This window comes from Pinus tabuliformis, chromosome 9 (assembly GCF_031772625.1).
Source record: "Pinus tabuliformis cultivar Carrire ecotype Pingquan chromosome 9, CPIR1, whole genome shotgun sequence".
Taxonomy (NCBI): domain Eukaryota; kingdom Viridiplantae; phylum Streptophyta; class Pinopsida; order Pinales; family Pinaceae; genus Pinus; species Pinus tabuliformis.
The window spans coordinates 1,742,662,040-1,742,681,839 of NC_142307.1; the positions used below are offsets into that span (position 1 = coordinate 1,742,662,040).

Consider the following 19,800-nt stretch of genomic DNA (forward strand, 5'->3'; position numbering starts at 1 on the left):
GCTGCTTGAAGAGCTCATTCCTTCGATGTCATGAATTTCTTTTTCGTCAAGGAGTCTTCATCTTTTGGGAACTTCTACATAGGGCACAGATCATCCATCACTTTTATCCATGAGTTATTCATGTCCTCAACTCATTAGAAAGTGATCCATCAGATTTTTCATATGGCTTTGCTTTATGTCATTTTTCTTTCATGCCATATTTTTTGGATGCACATTACATCCTTCTATATGGTCCACTTGGAAGTCATCCACAAATTTGCCTTTGGCAGTCCTACATAAGCCCATCCAGATATTAGTTCAAAAATAACCAATGAACACTTCAAATCAAAATTACCTTTGTAATGATCTTTCACCATGACATTGTCTTGTAAGTATCAGCATCCTACAAGCAGATTGACACATCTCCCACAGATATCTATTGTCAAGGGTCTTCTATCTTTTTCTGACTTTTATCACATCCTTTCAGGAGATATTCTAGTCAAATCTTCATGGACTTCGGATGTTGAATGCCTTCTACCATCGTTGCATATTATCTCGATCTCTTCCTTTCTTTTATCACACATTTCATTCCAAAGAGCTTCCAATCAGAGTTCCTTGATTGTAGTCAGCTTCCTCGTGATTCATATGAGAATATATTATGTTGATTTCATCTGGTGCGACTTATGCTTTTGCTACAATCTTTCGGAGGAGGAGATCCTTTCTTTTCTTGATCATATTTCCCAGGATGGAAATAGTGATTCATATTATCTGCAACCATATGACATGACTTCCATAATAATCTATGCAAGCATACATACCTCATCTTTCCTTCAGTCATCCAGACTTCCTGTAGCAGCTTCATTCGAAAGAACTTTATCCTTCAGACCTGCTTTCCTGTTATATCATCATATCATCATTTCCTTGAATCCCATGAGTTGGAATTCCTAATGAAAACCTTGCCTCTCTTTCTAAACCAATGAATCCTTTGATAAGAATTTCAGCAGAGAAGCTCGAGGATATTTGATATCCTCACCCTGTAGGTGTTTTCTTTATTGACTATGAAGGTCCCAGTTGATGATGACTTTTGTTTCCTTTTATAAGTATCAATGAGGCTTACTAAGAGCTTCCTATTCTTTGTAATCAGTAGGATTTGTACTAGACATACTTTCTGCTTCCCATGTCATGAGCTCTTACTTCTAATGCTTCTATCATGCTATTTTCGAATCTGATGCATCCTATCTTATTTAAACTGCACCCTATCTATAATTTACAAGTGGAAAGTACCTTCTAGAGAAGAAGATAATCTCATTCATAATAGAGATCTTTGACTTCTTCATTCTTAGGCTTCTTTGACTCAGGCTCTTTCACTTCTTCAGTAATGTGTGCTTCTTCCCTATTCCTCTTGTCCTTACTATGATTAGGACAATCTCTTCTATAGTGCCCAAGTTCATGACACCCATAGCATATCTTATCCATGTTCTTCCTTTTCTTTGGAGGATCAAACTTTCCAAATTTTCCATTTCTTCTTGTTATTGCAGCATATGCTTGATTCTGCGCACTTGGTTCGACATCGATCTTTGCCTTCAAACTGGTTTTTTCGATCTTACAAAGTGACCATAGATCTTGAAATGGAGTAGTCTCTTTCTTCCCATATAGACTTGAAGTGAGGTTACCCCACTCTTCCGGTAGTGCATTTAGTACCACTGTGGTCATCTCTCTATCAGACATAACTTCTCCTAGTTCTTGTAGTTGATCTCGAATCTCTAATATCCTCATGAAGTATGAGGCTATTCCATCTTCCTTGGATATCTTCAGTTTGTAGAGTTCTTGCCTTAAGGAGATTACTTCTCCTACGGTACTTATGGAAAACAGCTCTACCAGTTTGTCATATATAGCATTTGCAGTCTCATATCGGGAGGAGGAGTCTCGATATGAGAGCAGTTCCTAAAGAGTGACGATTGGATTTTTCCGGGGACGATTGTCCAAAAATAATGGTGTCCCTTGTGTTACTGTTTCTGTTTACTTCAATGCATGATATGTATATTTGTGAAGGTTTCAACCCCCACTCCGGTTATCAGTTTTCCTTATCACTCCATGCATTTAGTTTTAAATCCAAGCATGATAAAAATTCTAATATTTGGAAATGAAAATATTTTTTGAAAACACAAATTTAGAGATTTCACAACTGCTGAAATTGCAGAAATAAAACACAACAAAATTATGACAGCCACACACAGAAAATAACACAATGATTTTTGGTCAATGTTACCCTGGAAAAACTCCCTACAACTCTTGGGGAAAACCAGTTTGAGAGCTCTTCTTTATTTCTGAAAATGCTTTTACAGAGAAACTGAAATACACAGTAAAAATTCCAGCAACCACAAATTACAACTTATCTCAATTTCCGTGCTTGAACTCCACTCGAAAATCGTGCCAATCAGCAAACAGCCAAAATAGAAATTTTTACAACATTAAATGTTGTACAGCGTGCCTCGAAAAATGTGCCCAAAACTTGTTGTATAGACTGTACAGATTTTAGCAATACATCTGCCTTGAAATTCGTGCCCAAATCTGCTTCAAAATTCGTGCCCTTGCTGCTGTCCCTCTTCCTCGATTTTTGTGCCTTTCTCCTATTGTACGGTTTTGCCTTGGGATGCGTGCCAATAAATGTTGTTGTCCAGATTCGCTGAAATGTATTCTTGTTGCACCAGTTTTCCCGCATTGGGTTTTCCCGTGGACGATTGTCCAAAAATAATGGTGTCCCTTATGTTACTGTTTCTGTTTACTTCAGTGCATGATATGTATATCTGTGAAGGCTGCATTTGTGTTTACTTCGATGTTTATGCAATTAAATAACTTGTTAATGTAAAGAACAAGTAGGAGATAGTAAACCAGAAATTGTTGTAGGGGTTTCTGATGTGTTAGATTCAAGAATTTTCACATGGTATCAGAGCGATTGCAGATCAAAGGCGACTGAAGGCAGCAACCAAGAAAATCTGAGAATTTGTAGCAGAGAAGCAGTTTTCCCGAGAGACAACATTGTTCCAGAGCCAAAGACACAGAAGGAGGAGGGACGCAGTGCAAAGAAGGTGACGTAGAGGCTCACGTAGTGCCTATGTCAGCACTCTGAGCCAGGTGAAGGTGATGCAGTAGCTGCGTCAACTATCTAGGTCAGCACAGAGGCAGAGGGGGGACAGATCAGACCTACGCAATGCCAAGTCATCTTTCTCAGCCAGGAAGGATTGACGCAATGGCCAAGAGGAGCTAATCCAGCTCTCATTGTGATTGCGCAGAGCCAGAAGAGCTCAGATTCTTCAGTTGTCGGGCTAAGGGAGTTGTGCAGATTTTGATTTGTGGAGCTGGTGGGATGTTGTTTCTATGAGTGCACAACAGTGTCTAAGGAGATTGAACTAAGGTAAAGGGAAGCACTACCTCGACAAATTTCTAACCAATAAATCTAGATCCGAGTTGCAGCGGCAAAGGACGATTGGAGATGAGTGATTCGAGTTGGCCAGATGATTTCCGAGAGGGAAATCAGGACTCGGAGGGAGTCGAGATGAGGAGCAGAGATGGTAGTGAACAAATTGAGGGATCAAGACAAATTGGACGGGGCTTCCAATTTTGTCCTCTGGAAGGCCATGATCCTGGCAATCCTGGATAAACATCGCATCAAGGACTATGCCTTGAAAACAGTTGTTGTCCTAGTTGACCCTAATGCAAATGAGAAGTATGAGGCCGAGGCAAAGGTGAAATGCATGATTCTAGATGGGGTCAAGGATCATGTCATACCACATATTGCTGAGAAGAACACAGCAAGGGAGATGTGGCAGACGTTGACCACCTTATACCAGGGCTCTTCCGTGCAGCGGAAGATGTTATTAGATAATCAGCTAAGGTCATCTCAGATGCAGAAAGGACAGAAGATAGATCTGTTCCTTCTCAGGTTGCAAGGAATTCGTGACCAACTCACTTCCATGGGGTCTACACAGAATCCAGAATTTATGGTCAGGACTGCTCTGAATGCAGTCTCCGAGCACTGGGAGACGTTTTTCCAAAGCATTTTGGGCAAAGCGACTCTCCCCAGTTGGGAGGAGATGTGGGTTGCTCTTCGACAGGAAGAGATCAGGAGGTTGACTAAGGCGGGGAGTAGCGATAAGGGAGTTCGAATCAAAAAAGAGGAGGAGGAGGATGCAGCTCTAACATATGCGAGACAACAGGGGGTTCAAAAGAGGAAGAAGAAATATTTCTCCAAGGTCAAGTGCTTCAACTGTGGGGCGATGGGACATTATGCCTCTCAGTGCCCCAGGAAGAAAGGCAAGGGAGAAGCTTCCGACTCAAAGGTTGCTCTAGAAAAGGCGGAGAAGGATGTCGAGACTGATGACGATTATGCCATGAGTGCTCATGCGCCTCTAAAGAAGAGGTGGGGAGACATAGAGCTGTAGTCGAGAGGACTACAGAAGGGGGGCAGGATCCTTGAGGTGCCCAAAATCTTGGATCACATCTAGCTATGGGAGCCCTTAACGACAGTAGCATGATGACAGGTGTCGGATGGAGCAAGGTGTGATGGAGCAGCAAGGCAGTGCTAGAGTGCAGAAGTCTGTAGCAGCACAGTGGAGGTTGCAGCAGTGTGAGAGGCACTGAGGTGTTTGCAACAGCGCAGTTGCAGCAGAAGGAGAACAGAATAGCAGCAGAGGTGACTTCAGCATCACGAGGCTTCCAGACTGACCAGGATGTCAGTGTTTGGGTGAAGTCAGTTACTTACTTCTCGGTAACTGAGTTGCAGTGCAACAGTTAGCAGTGGCAGTGCTATGGGCAGCATGTTGAGAGGAGTTGTAATACAGAGGTAGCAATGGCAGTGGCAGTGTCATGGGCAGTAGTACAGGAAGCAGCAGTGCAGTGGATGTGGGGCAGCAAGCCAAGCATCAACACAGAGGACCGATGTGGAGGATCAGTGTGATGCTTCTATGGTGAGGCATTACTAGAGCACATTCTTCGCTAAGAGGGAGTGTTGATTTTTGGTAGCATCAGATGTGCTCTAGCCATGAAATTTGGTGGAGAGGCTAAGGCACATGAGATCCTCAAGACCCAAAAATCATTTGGAGAAATTCCAACTGGATGAAGAGATATTAAAATAATTAATATTTTTAATGGATTCCTCAGTTTAAACTTTGGAAAATAAAAATATCAATGTGTATTAATACAAACTAGGTGAGAAAGTTCTAAGTGATGAAGATCAAGCCAGTTCTAATCTTAGTCGTTGATTAGGGACTTAATCTCGGTCGTTGAATCGTCAACAGGAAAAGTATAAGAGGAGGCTTGAGGGTCAGTTGGAGACACACGAAGAGAGATCAAGAATTCGATTTTCTGGGACGAGGTTTGCTGAGGAAATCAAGTTAGTGATCAGTTGCAACAAGGGGCACTTCACCAAGGGATTTTCATACAAGGTTGAAAAATACATAGCAAAGTGGCAGTGAAGTGTTAGGAGAGACAGTGCAAGCCCAAGAAGGGCTTATGCAGAGGCAAGAGGAGGCAACACAGAGGATGCAGAAGGTCATAGAGGCTGACACAAAAGTCGTAGAGGCTAACGCAGAGGGATTCAGAGGCAACGCTGGGAAGATTATGTGGGGCAGACTGAGTGTAGATCAGCCGGGAGCGGGTGACGCAGTTCCTAAAGAGTGATGCAGCTCCAGAGCAGTGCTTGGAGCAGCTTTCGCTATCTAGCACAAGGAACAGTCAGAGTCACTCTGGGGTTGATCATCCGGTCGCTGATTTGCCGGAATATCTGTCTCCAGATAGAGGTACTATTGCCAAGGACATTCTTTGTTGGGTGAGCCAATTCTAGCACCCTAGTTGTATCTAAGAATCTGCTTAATAATAAAACCCTCATATATGTTGCACTAGTTTTCCCACATTGGGTTTTTCCAGGGACGATTGTCCAAAAATAACGGTGTCCCTTGTGTTATTGTTTCTGTTTTCTTCAGTGCATGATCTGTATATCTGTGACAGCTGCATTTGTGTTTACTTCAATGTTTATGCAATTAAATAACTTGTTAATGTAAAGAACAAGTAGGAGATAGTAAACCAAAAATTGCAGCAGGGGTTTTTGACGTGTTAGATTCAAGAATTTTCACACCACTAAGCTGCAATCCGCAATCGACATAGAGAGAGAGAGAGAGATTTAAATAAAACATTATCTTGCAAGAAAATAAAAATGATACACATAAATAACACTTTAGAATGTGCTACACCCCAAGGGATAACTACCTCAAAGACACCCTCACGTGAGTGTATGGTTGCTGATTCCACAAGCCTTCTTGCTTGGACTCTCTAGACTCGAATAGTTTTCTCATTTTCTCCTTCAGATACATCACTGTGCTAGTTCAACTGCAATATATCAGATGCTCCACCCTCACCTCTCAGATTACAAATACACAACGAATGGTATAGTTTGGTTACAGCATATTCTTTTGTGTTATTCCATGCATTGGTTGTTTTACTTAGATGTGATACTATAACTTCTTTGATATTTCTGTGAAAGTCGCAAACTCTAATGAAATCTAATAACACTTCGTAACATTAGACTTTTATGCTTTGCCTCCTCCTACCATGCGGGACATGGTTTTCTTTTAGAAGTTATGTCATTTCTTGGGTCAGCTTGCACTACTTGGAAACTAGTTAAGATAGTGTCTTACACATCCATGATCATACTTGACACTTTCTGTTATACCTCTTCACTCCATTCCATCCACAAAAGGACTTTCCCCTTTCATTGTTGGCTCGTCAAAGATCACAAAAGGGCCTAAACAAAGAAAATCCTCTCACTAAAGCCAACAAGCCTAAGAGGTGTAGAGTAAATCAAATCAAAAGCCAAAATCCCAAGCTTAAAATATATAAACAATAATTTTAATCATTTGTTGACAATGTTTATCATTCCTTTGTGTGTGTAAGGTGGGGGGTGGGGGTGGTGCTAGTACTGTGCTAGTAAGTGCCTGGATCGAATCCCCCAGACCAACAGATTCAATAGAAATGCAATCCACAAATATGGAGAAGCATCCCTTAGGTTTCCCCACAAAGTTTTCCTTGAAAATTGAAAACTATATATAAATATATATTATTTTGAATTTTTTTATATTTCCAAATTTTTTAAATTTGTCATTTGCATGTTTCCAAACTTTTTGAAGGGTAAAATTTCCATGCCATCCCCATTCTGAAAACCATACCCGCTTCGAAGTTTCATGCAACTTTTATGTAAAGCCTACAATTCATTTCAACTTCAGAATTCTATAACGCTTTATGTTTTACTCATTCCAAACATCAAGTATAATATCATTTGCAGGTGTAAGTCTTGAACTTGTATGCTTGATAGATAAAAGGAATACTAGGCTCCATTTTATATTAATTACTCAAGCAAGCAATAGAGGTTGGCTCATTTGACACAGAAACAAGACAAGCAAATGGAAGTGTAGAGAGACGCACAAAAACTGCATCACCATGCACTGTGATCACAAGTTCTGTTCTATCTGTCGGATCCTTGGTTACAAGTAATGAACATTTTGGATTTGCCAGTAGATCCTGCAATCACCAGTATACGTCATACGGGCGTCTCTGATTATGATACAAACAAAATGTTGAAATCTGTGATCTATTGCAAGCTCAATGTAATTCTTATCATCATATTTAAGATGAAATGAAAAGGATGACAAACAATACCAAAAACTCAACATATAATTTTCACTGAAACTATGCCAGCAAACATAATCATGGACAAACCTTAGTATGAACTGCAAGGCTGCTAATTGCTAATATTGGACACCCATCTTCACCACAACAAATGTCAACCATTGATCCTGATGGATAGCCCTCGTAGTGCTGCACATCACAAGCTAATAAGTCCAGGAAATGCCTTTCGTATAATGAAACATTTAGGATAACAATACAATTAGTAAGTAAATACAATTTAAGCACAAGACCCAAATCCTGACAGAAAACAAAGTGAAATTAGACACGTAAAACCTGTCTTACCATTTGGATAGCTTTAAGTTTTTTTCGACATCACAAAGAATTAAATCAATTCAAAAAAGATGAATGTATATTGAAGAAATCAGACTTACTAGTTGGTAATTAGTAACAAGAGTTTAAAAATACTCATTGTTCTTAGAGTATGTTGACTCGTGGAATTGGATTATTTGCTAAACCGCCTGCAATTTTATATAATGTGATGACTGATACCTTCTCTAGAATAAAAATCAATGACAAAAAAAAGCTAAGGATGGCACAACATTACATTGCTGAAAGCTTGTGTGTTAAAAATTCCAATATATATGAGTATGAGGTCCACCACCATCTAGGTCATTATATCAGCCTTATATTCATATCTTGGAATATATTCTCTATACAGACCTAATTAAACGTTTCAGTATTAACATGATCAATTCACACACCATTTCAACAGAACCTAATCCTCCAGCTGTAGGATTAATTTATCGAATGCCTACCATGCAATCTATGTTGGTTGATGACAAACAGAGAATAAGAGTGTTACCCACCAAAATGGGTAACCCCATAGGAGAAAAAACGTCTCCAACATTTGACAGGCGGCCAGACAGCCCCTGATAGCCACTATTTGACAACGGCCAGACAGCCCCTGATTTGCCATATACCTCCACCATTTGCATCAGCCATGTGCCTCTTGCCATCCAGCATTACCACTTGGATGAAGGTGGACTACTATTCAAAAGGTACTTTGATCATTTTGCAATTGGGTGCTTATACTTGTTTGATTTGGGCATTTAGTATGGATAAATGGGTGATCTGGAAGGTTGACCGATCATGACTGTAAATCTGTTCTCTGACCTTACTAGTGTTGAATTTTCTACAAGATGTACAGTAGAAACCAATTTTTTGATATAATAATTACTACCTAGTGATCTTTAACAATTTATCTCATGCCACTAATATCATTGAGCAATTATACACAGAAAATATCAGCAGTAAATGCAGCGAAAACAGTAAGATCATAAAGAGACAACCATGCACAATAGAAACAACAATTTTTTCCCTGCAAAACCCAACCTTGGTAGAAAACCCAGCGATTTTTCTTCTAGGAGAAATTATTCTTCAACAAGGTTTACAAATCCAAATCGTCTAGAAATCCATGCCAATATCCAAGACCAAATACCAGCCAAACCTGGTCAACTTCCAACAAGTCAATGCTGGTCAAACCAACCAAAAATAAATAAAAAATTAAAAAAAAAGTCAAAGCTGGTCAAACAGTCAAATTTCAGCCTGCAGTGAAGCTCAATCTTGCGATAAACTCGGCCTGCGGTCAGATCTATACTATGGTCAACTCTGGTCAATAGTCAAACTCAATGAAACTCAAACTTGGTCAAATTTCAGTCAATTCGACCTCTTTCTGTTCACACATGCAGCTGCTCTAGAAGAGAGAGGATGTGATGATTGAATGATCAAGGTGAAGTGTCACATCATGTATATATACAAGTCGAATGAGTTGAATTTTGACCAAGGGTCACGCCCTTTCGTGGTGGTGCCTGTTACCACACAGTCTAGTAGGGCCCAAAGGAAGGGAAACTTAAAGGACAACTACTAGACTAAGTGACAACAATGGGACAATGACCCATTGTCACCTTAGTCAAGGTCCCATGCTCTTTACAGAGTTTCACTGATGAGAGGAGTCCCGATAGGAAAAGAATCACTTGGAATGAATAGGTCAATGATTTAGATGTGAAGTGATTCCACTAAGCCCATTCAAGGAGAGACACAATAATGGTCCAATGCTTCAAGGAAGCCAAATGATCTCCAAGAAAGACCTAGGAAGAGGTCAATACTTAGGGTTTAAGATATGCAATGGTAATATGTATTTCTAAGGTCAAGACTCTAGGAGATGATGTAAGACCTTTCAAAGGAGCTCTATGTGACGATTTTAATGCTACTAAAAGGTTTTGGGCTCTCTTTGAAAGATCTAAGAAAGGCTTGAACTAGACCTAAGGTTTTGTGACTAAGTGTGGGAAGAAATGCTTCCAAGGTGCTACTAGGTCAAGGGAAGGGAGGAGAAAGCATCTCCTGTGATTTATTCCACCAAATATAATTCTCATACAACCCTCAAGAATGCCACCTATCCAAGGAAATACAAGCTAGGTTTCCCTTTATAGGGCACAAGAATTTATGGATGAGTCATTATGAGAAATCAACCAAAATTGTAGATCCTCAAGACAAGACCTCAGGGAAGAATCTTGTCTCAACGGAATCCAAAAATTCCTCTAAAGGATTTCGCTTGATGCCCTAGCTAGTCTTCCAAGGAAAGAGGGGCCAAAATTTTGGGAGGGGAAAAGGAAGAAAGAGAAGTTGATCACCAAACGACCTAGGCCACTGTCTTTTCCCTTGGGTTTAGGGAGCCCTAGATGTATTAGATAAGCCAAATTTGTCTTCAAGGAGGCTAAAAGATGATGCCCTAGCTATCAACTTTCAACTATTACCTACTATTAGAATATGAAGTTTCATGAAGAAAAATAACATCTCATTACTAGGAACATTCATTGCATGTTATATCATGAATAATATATGCAACAGCCAACCAAATAGCTTTCAAATTGATCTTCAACAAAACTAGGGCACAATAGAATTTATTCTAGTTGCAACAATTACATGCATTAGACAATTTGCAAAGAAAGATTTCATCAACAAGAGAACTTACAAAATAGTCATGCAATATATCCATCCATATTCAAGAAGTAGCTCCAAGACTAGATCAAAAATCAGCTCCAAATATCATAGTGTATCCAAGGTACTCCAAAGATTCCAAGAGAAAAAGTGTGAATTGCATAAAAGGGTCGAAAACCCTGATGAGTTCTCACAAATGAGACTTTTTTCTATTCATATGAGTTTCTCTAAATCAAATTAGCCTAATGAGCCCCCAAAATTATAAAATAATGTGCTAAGAACAAGCCTTGTCACAAGCCGACCAAGTAGCTATCACAAGTTATGAATAAGCCATCCATATGCAAGCTAAGTTGATGATGTCATGATGATGTAGGGCCGTTGGAGGGCCACGTTGAGTCCTCTAAGTGCCATGATGAGAGAGAGGGCTCCAATAAAGATGAATTAGGGGATGGCCCCTAATTTTCCATGCAAGTCATCATGTGGTGCCCCATAGTGGGTTTGGGGCACAAATGTTGGTCTCATGGGTCTCCTGATGAAAGATAAGCCTATAGACTGCTCCAAATGAGGGCTCTGATGATGGTGCATGCCCTCCCAAGTCTCAAAGGTGAGACAAACCTCCTTTGGGCCTTGGATCAGTTGCCATGATCATGCTGGGTCGATTGGGCACACTGGTCAAAGTGCATCATCTTGCGAATAATGTGGGGCAATAAACAAGCTGTTGAAGGTGTTAAGGGTGCCCATGGCATGAAATGATGCTCTAACACATGATGGAGTCCCATGGCTCTCAACACATCCCCTAAGGGTGTCAATATGATCTTTTGGTTGGCTTGGGCCCCAATTAAGTTGCCCAGCCCATGATGAAACCACCTGCCAATTACATATAAGATCCAATGCACTTCCTCACCATCAAGTACAATAATTCAATAGTGCATCTAAGTGAACAAAGCTTGTTAATCAAGGGCACGAATGAGACTTCATAATGTGCTTCCCTTCCAAATTTAGAGCTTAAGTATGTAACAGTGTTACCTCCCTAGGTAGGAGTGGCTAATAAACAACCCTATTAGATTATTCCCAGCCCCAAAGGGGAAATACAGGTCCAAGGTACATCCTTCAATTGATAGGGGTCATGTGAATAATGATGATATGGATGGGGACATGGGGGTCTCAAAGCCAAATGCCATGGATTCAAGGGGGGTAATGATGAGGGATGTCCACATATTTAGATTTATAGATGTAGGATGGAGAAAACGTGGATACATGAATTACCTTGGCCTTTGTTTTTCCACCCTTCTTCATTTGCATTTTTCATTTTCTTGATTTTTCTTTGTATTACTACCCAGAGCTCCATGAGATGAGAGCATGTTGTGTACAATATAAGCAGTTATTACCCCCTTCAGGTGGGGCATTTCACTGCCCACCAGGGGTTGCAACTGTGAAAATTCCTAGACTCGAAGGAACCCCTACTGCAGCAAATCTGAATCTACTTCACCTACTTGATTTTTAAATCATCAAGTTATTCTTCTAAATACTGAAGCAAAATACTTCTACAGCCTACAATAATTAAATATTTGATCTCATGAAACAAAAAACAGAGCAAAGAACAAGATACATAGGACACGCTTACTTTTGGACACAATAGTCCCTGGAAAAACCCAATGCGTGAAAATCAGTGTAGGAGTTCAGAGGGTTTATTATTATGTAGGAGAAATATTTGAATACAAATCTAGAATGCTCATCTAGCAATCCTTTACAGAGAAAACACTGGCGGAAAATCTAAGTGAGTTTTACCTCACTTCACCCGGCAGAATTTCAGTTGATCTGGCACAAGACTGGCTAACCCCGGTTATTTCTGTGTTAGCCCTACATAGGCCCTACGTCAGCCTTGTGTCACCTCTTCTACCCTCCGCGTCAGCTATCCCGGTTGTTCCGATAATTCCCAACAATTCGGTTGTTCCCAGCAGTTCTGGATTCTGCGTGACAGGCAAATTTTCTGCTCTGTGTTGGCCCTTCTGGCTCAGCATCAGGACTGCGTGGGCCCAGACTAGCCCAGCGTCAGCTCTCCCGGCTACTTCGCTGCCTCTCTACAAGCCCTCTCTGCCTCTTTGTCATTATTCTCCGGAAAGTCCTCCCAGATTCTCACTGATCCTTTGTTGCGGAATGATCACTTAGTTCAAATTTCTCAGCTTCCTAGCCCTAGAAATCGAACTCTAGATCAATTCTCTCTCTCCATGTGTCTTCTCCAACTGACCCCAAGTCTCCATTTATCCTTTTCCTGTTGAGAAATCAACAACCGAGATTAAGTCTCTAATCAACGGCTAACATTAAATTAGACTTGATCCTCATCTCTTAGAAGCTTCTCACCCATATTTTCATTAATACCCATTAATATTTTAAGTTTCCTAAGTTTAGACTTAGGAACCCAATTAAAAATATTAATTATTTTAATAAAATACAATCCGGGTGGAATTTCTCCAAATGATTTCTGGGTCTTGGAGATCTTATGTGTTCTAGCCCCTCCACGGAATTTCGAAGCTAGAGCACATCCGATGCTACCCAAAAATCAACACTCCCTCTTAGCAAGGAATGTGCTCTAGCAATACTTCCCAACAGAAGTATCACATTGATCCACGGCATCGGCCCTCTACGTTGCTGATGTTCAACCTGTTGCCCCTCATCCACTGTGTTGTTGCAATCTGTAGTGTTGCCATGACACTGCCATTGTCACTGTTGCACCTATAATGCGGCTCCTTCTCAATATGCTACATCATGCTTCCCATAGCACTGCCACTGCTAACTGTTGCACTTCAACTCAATTGCTGAGAAGTAAGCAACTGAAAAGCCACCCAAAATTAGTCGAACTTAACTGTGTTCAACATCATACAATGAATGTTGGATTCTGACTGCTGCTGATTTTGACCCTCTGAATCTTTTGCGTTGTTGCTAACTCTTGCACTGCTGCCAACCTTGCTCTGCGCTGATCAATCTCTAGTCCCCTACCACTACATCTGTCCTCCAAACACTCCACTGCGTCATCTGACACTAAGTCCATCTTGCTACTGCTGAATCTTGGGCTACTATAGCAAGGAATTGATCCAAGAGGTGGTCTCCTCAAGGATCCTGCCCACATGCAGTCCTCCCAACTACAGCTCAATATCGCCCCATTTCCCGCCTAGAGATGCGTGGGCACTCATGGCAAACTCATCCTCATTAATCTTTGTTGAAGCAGCCTTAGGATCATGTTTCTCATCCTTATCCTTTTTCTTCAAAAGACATTGGGATGCATAGTGGCCCATCTCGCCACAACTGAAACATTTCACCTTCAAAATGTCCTTCTCTCGCTTTGGCTTCTGCTGTCCCTTCGATGCTAAAGTTGTGTTCTCCTCCTCCTCCTTCGTCTGTGTGCCACTCCCATTGTTGCCATTGAGGTTGACCTTCACTAGGTCCATCTTGCTACTGCTGAATCTTGGGCTACTATAGCAAGGAATTGATCCAAGAGGTGGTCTCCTCAAGGATCCTGCCCACATGCAGTCCTCCCAACTACAGCTCAATATCGCCCCATTTCCCGCCTAGAGATGCGTGGGCACTCATGGCAAACTCATCCTCATTAATCTTTGTTGAAGCAGCCTTAGGATCATGTTTCTCATCCTTATCCTTTTTCTTCAAAAGACATTGGGATGCATAGTGGCCCATCTCGCCACAACTGAAACATTTCACCTTCGAAATGTCCTTCTCTCGCTTTGGCTTCTGCTGTCCCTTCAATGCTAAAGTTGTGTTCTCCTCCTCCTCCTTCGTCTGTGTGCCACTCCCATTGTTGCCATTGAGGTTGACCTTCACTAGGTCCCTCCTTAACTCCACCTATTGAAGAGCCACCCACATCTCCTCCCATGAAGGTAGTTTTTCTCTGCCCAATATGCTTTGGAAGAAAACTTTCCATTCATCTGAGACTCCATTCAGGGCTATCCTCACCATCACGGTTCGTTGAGGAGTGGACCCCACTACAACAAGTTGGTCTCTAGTGTCCTGAAGACGTTGAAGATAGAGGTTCACCCTTCTCCTTTCTGCATCAAAGTCCACTACAACTTATGCTCTAAGTACATCTTCCGATGTTCAGAAGAGCCTTCATACAAAGAAGACAAGGCTTCCCACATCTCTTGGGCTGTATCCTTGCCCTGTAAGTGTGAGACCACATGATCTCAAACTCCATCGAGAATGAGCCTCTTTTCCTTCCCTGCTCAGCCTTGTACTTCTTCTTTTGATCGTTGTCAGCAGGAACAGCTACAACACATTTGACGTAGGCCTTGAGATCGTATTCTTCCAGAACAACTAAGATTTTGGTCTTCCATATGACATCGCTGGAAGCACCTTCCAACCTGTACTAAACTTTGGGCCCATGCGATGCCATCTCACCAGAATGTCGAACAGACTCCTCTTGTCACTGCTTAGTACTTCTCAGCTGCTTAGCAAGTGAGAAATTCGAACTTTCTAGAGGAAAGTTCTCTGAGGAGAAAATTCCCCTTCTACCTGTCTTTGTTCTTTTCCAGCGGATTTCTGCCCTAGCAGAAACTACGCCCTTCAAGCACTACGCTAAGGCTCTGCGTCACTCCCTCTGCCTCTGCAAACTCACGAACTGGAAATCGTACCTCTGTCATCTCACTCAAAGAGAGATTTCCTCGGATCTGCTTCCCGGCAAAGACTACGCAATCCCTTCAAGGGGATTCAAATTGCTGCCAAGTGCAGCTTTCGGCCTCACTACTCAGCACTGGATACACTCTTCCTGTTTCAAAATCAATCCTCTGATACCATGTGAAAATTCCTAGACTCGAAGGAACCCCTACTGCAGCAAATCTGAATCTACTTCACTTACTTGATTTTTAAATCATCAAGTTATTCTTCTGAATACTGAAGCAAATTACTTTTGCAGCCTACACTAATTAAATATTTGATCTCATGAAAAGGAAAACAGAGCAAAGAACAAGATATATAAGACACACTTACTTTTAGACAAAATAGTCCCCAGAAAAACCCAATGCGGGAAAATCGGTGCAGCAATTCTGAGGGTTTATTATTATGCAGGAGAAATATCTAAATACAAATCTAGGATGCTCATCTAGCAATCCTTTACAGAGAAAATACTGGCAGAAAATCTGAGTGAGTTTTACCTCACTTCACCTGGCAGAATTTCGGCTGATCCGACACAAGACTGGCTATTTCTGCGTTGGCCCTAGGTAGGCCCTGCGTTAGCCTTGTGTCACCTCTTCTGCCTTCTGCGTCAGCGATCACGGCTATTCCAACAGTTCCGGTTGTTCCCAGCGGTTTTGGATTCTGCGTGACAAGCATCTTTTCTGCTCTGCGCTGACTCTATGTCAGGACTGCGTGAGCCCAGACTGGCTCAGCATCAGCTCTCCCAACTACTACGCTGCCTCTCTACAAGCTCTCTCCGCCTCTTAGTGTTGCGGAGGAGCGCCCCCCACCTCGATCCCGCTCCTAATCCACGCTCCAGGCGGGAGCGACTCTGTCAGTATTCTTCAAAAAATCCTTCTCCCGGATTCTCACTGCCCCTCTGCGGCTGAATGATCACTTAGTTCAAATTTCTCAACTTCCTAGCCCCAGAAATCGAACTCCAGATCAATTCTCTCTCTCCTTGTGTCTTCTCCAACTGACCCCAAGCCTCCATTTATACTTTTCCTGTTGTGAAATCAACGACCGAGATTAAGTCTCTAATCAATGGCTAAGATTAAATAACACTTGATCCTCGTCTCTTAGAAACTTCTCACCCATAGTTTCATTAATACCCATTAATATTTTAATTTTCCTAAGTTTAGAGTTAGGAACCCCATTAAAAATATTAATTATTTTAATAAAATACAATCCATGTGGAATTTCTCCAAACGATTTTTGGGTCTTGGAGATCTTATGTGTTCTAGCCCCTCCACAAAATTTCAGAGCTAGAGCACATCTGATGCTACCCAAAAATCAACAACGACATGCATGGGTTCCTTAATGATGTGAGGGCACTCATGGGCCCTAAGAACCAGGGTGATGGCCATAATGAAGGGGTAGAGCTTATGTTTGGCTTTTTCCCACGTGCTAATATAATGTCCTGGCCATCTTTTGCATTTTATAATATTCTTTTCTTTTGTTTCTTGCTTGTGGCAATGATATGTTTTTAACTTTTTTTAAACTGCATCAACCTCTAGGGCAACATTTCCAGGCCCGACCCAAACACGTGGACAAGGGGAGGGGGTGTACCAACGCCTTGTGGACCCAAAGAGGGAAGATAATGAAATAGGGCTTGTAATGTGTAGAGCGGAGTGAAAAAATGTGAAATGGGAAAGCGAGATTGTGAAAATTCCAAACCAGAATCCTATTGCAACAACTAGAAATTATTCTCCTAATTCTTAATGTAATTTAACAAATTATTTACTATTTGCCATAGCAAATTTTGAATAAATCACACAACAACCTACACAAATAAAAATGTGGAAGAATAAACGCTGGAAGAAATGCTAGCACACACACATAAAATAACACAGTTACTTTTGGGCAAAAGTCCCCGAAAAAACCCAACTTAAGAAAATCGGTTCAGCAGCTGACGATTTTAATATTGAGCAGCAGTGAAATAATCTGAGTACAACTTGATGTCGAAACAGGCAATCCTAACGAGAAATATTGGCAAGAAAAATCTAGTGAGGAAATTTCCTCACTCCATAGGCAACTTCAGGCTCTGACCTCAGCTCAAAGTGAGCCATCCAAACTGGCTCTGCGCAGCTACTGCATCACCCTAGCGCAGTCCCTTCTGCACTCAGCTTGAACCAACTTCTCCCCAAGTCGTTTGGTCTTCTGTTGTCTGGGAAAATGTCTTTCCAGGCCTCCGTAACCTCTGTCCAGCTTTTGGCATTGAAACTCGTCTTTCCCCAGCATAATCGAAATTGCCTCTAAAGGCTGTTGCGTTGCCCCAGTGTCAGCTTCACTGTGGCTCTTCTACCTCTCTATAAATGCACTCACCGAATTTAGAATCCTTCCACCGGCTTCACTATCTCTGCCCCTCTCTCACTGCTTCGATCTCACTGGATCTCTCTCCGGCAACTGACTATTGTTACTCTGGAAATTGATCTGCTCATGAAATCGAACTACTGAAGTGTCTTTTCCAAGTGCCCATCGACTTCTTCTTATAATCCTTTGTTAGGACTCCAATGGCCATGATTAAATCTTAATCGATGGCTAGGATTAACTTGCAGTTGATCCGTGTGAGTTTCTAGATCATTCACGCCTTGACTTAATCAATATTGTTTATTAACCATATTCCCTAATTTTAGACTTAGGCAATATTTAAAAAACCGGTTAATAATCTAATTAAGTCATTTCTAGGCAGAATTTCCAGAAATAGTTTCTAGGTTTTGGAGATCTCATGTATTCTAGCCTCTCCACTAAATTTCAAGGCTAGAACGCATCTAATGCTACAAAAAATAACACTCCCTCTTAGCAAGGAATATGTTCTAGTGCCACTGCACACCTTTTAGCAGCACCCTGTCTCTACATCATCTCTTGTCACGTTGTTGATGTCTGGCTAAACTGCTCACCAATCACTACGTAAGTTTGATATACATTGCATCTATGTTGTTGCTAACCCTGTTGAACTATTGCCAACACTGCAACTCCCTCTTCATCTATTACTATTGCAACTGCAACATCTACAACTAAAAAGCATCCTAAATACTAAATCAACTGTGATCAGAATGATGCATTTGTCTCCCAAGTCTCTGACTGTTGCTAGTATCTGCACTGCTACTGAAGAATCTAGGTTGTTGTTGACTCTACACTGTGCCAACTGCACTGTTGGCAACTCTGCACTGCCCTCCCCAGCATCTGACTGCTACTAATCTCTACAACTGTCACTTTGGAATCTGACTACATCAACTACCATTGATCCATCCTACTACTAAAAACAGTGGGTCCTCGTATCAAAGTATTGATCCATGAGGTGGACTTCCTCAAGGATCCTACCCAATCTCTGTAGCTCTCTAGGGTTACAGCACCAAGTCACTCCACCTCACCACTGGAGGTATGTCAGCAAACATGGCGAAGTCTTCCTCCAGCCTGGAAGAAAGCCTATTGATCTCTGTTGATGCTGCCTGTTGGTCCTACTTCTCCTCTTTGTCCTTCTTCCTAAGAGGACATTGGGTATTGTAGTGACCAAGCTCACCCCATCTGAAGCAATTGACCTTCAACAGGTCCTCCTTCTTCCTCCTCTGCTCCCCCTGTCCTTAACTGGGACACTTCGATGTGAGGGCCACATTCTCCTCCTCCTTACCTACTTCAATCTGCTACTGCTACCACTGATTGAGCTCTTCAATAAAGCTCGTCTCAACTCCTCCTCCTGCAAATCAGCCCACATCTTGTCCCACCTTGGCAAGGTATCTCTGCCCAAGATACTTTGGACGAATACCTGCCACTCCTCGGAGATATTGTTTAGTGCTAATCGCACTAGCTCTGTGGGTTGATGTGCTGCCCCAACAACTGACAACTGGTCTCAAACCTCCTAAATCCTGGTGAGGAAGGGGTTTATGTCTTCCCCTTTCTGCATCCTGATGAGCCTCAGCTTCTCCTTGAGGTACATCTTCTGCTACTCAGAAGTACCCTGGTATAACATGGAGAGAGTGTCCCACATCTCTTTGGCATTATCTTTGCCAGCTATGTGAGAAACAACATGATCCTGAACACCATCTAGGATCAAGTTCTTCGCCCATGCCATCTCCTTTCTGTACTCCTTCAGCGGATCTGAATCCTAGGGAACTGCTACCATTACATCTATATACATCTTCAAGCCAAACTCATCCAGAAGGAAGGATCCTTGCCTTCCAGATGACATAGTTGGAAGCTCCATCCAACATGTCCTGATCACAAAGCTCAACAGTGGCCATCTCAACAAGTGTCGAAAATCTCCTTTTTTCCTTCTGCTCAGTTGCTGCTCAATTATTCACACTCCCTTCTAGAGTGAGAAAATATGCTCACAATGATGATCTGCAAGGAAAAAATTGAACTTCTTGAGACTAGAAGTTCCTTGAGGAAAATTTTCCCCCAATGTGTGCTCTTCTTCCTTCCACCCAACATTGGCTCTGCTCTCGCAAACTGTTGCAAAACCAC

At 41.7% G+C, this 19,800-nt stretch overlaps 1 protein-coding gene across 1 annotated transcript in view; it reads right to left on the minus strand.

Moving 5' to 3' along the window:
- The window catches only part of LOC149155680 (non-canonical heme oxygenase HOZ, chloroplastic-like), a 244,687-nt gene that overhangs the window by 146,077 nt on the left and 78,810 nt on the right, over positions 1-19,800 (minus strand). The window contains exons 4-5 of the mRNA XM_089445922.1: positions 7,750-7,848; positions 7,456-7,551 (exon numbers count right to left, since the gene is read on the minus strand). Of these exons, the coding sequence (XP_089302048.1) occupies positions 7,456-7,551; positions 7,750-7,848 (195 nt within the window). The remainder of the gene's footprint in view (positions 1-7,455; positions 7,552-7,749; positions 7,849-19,800) is intronic.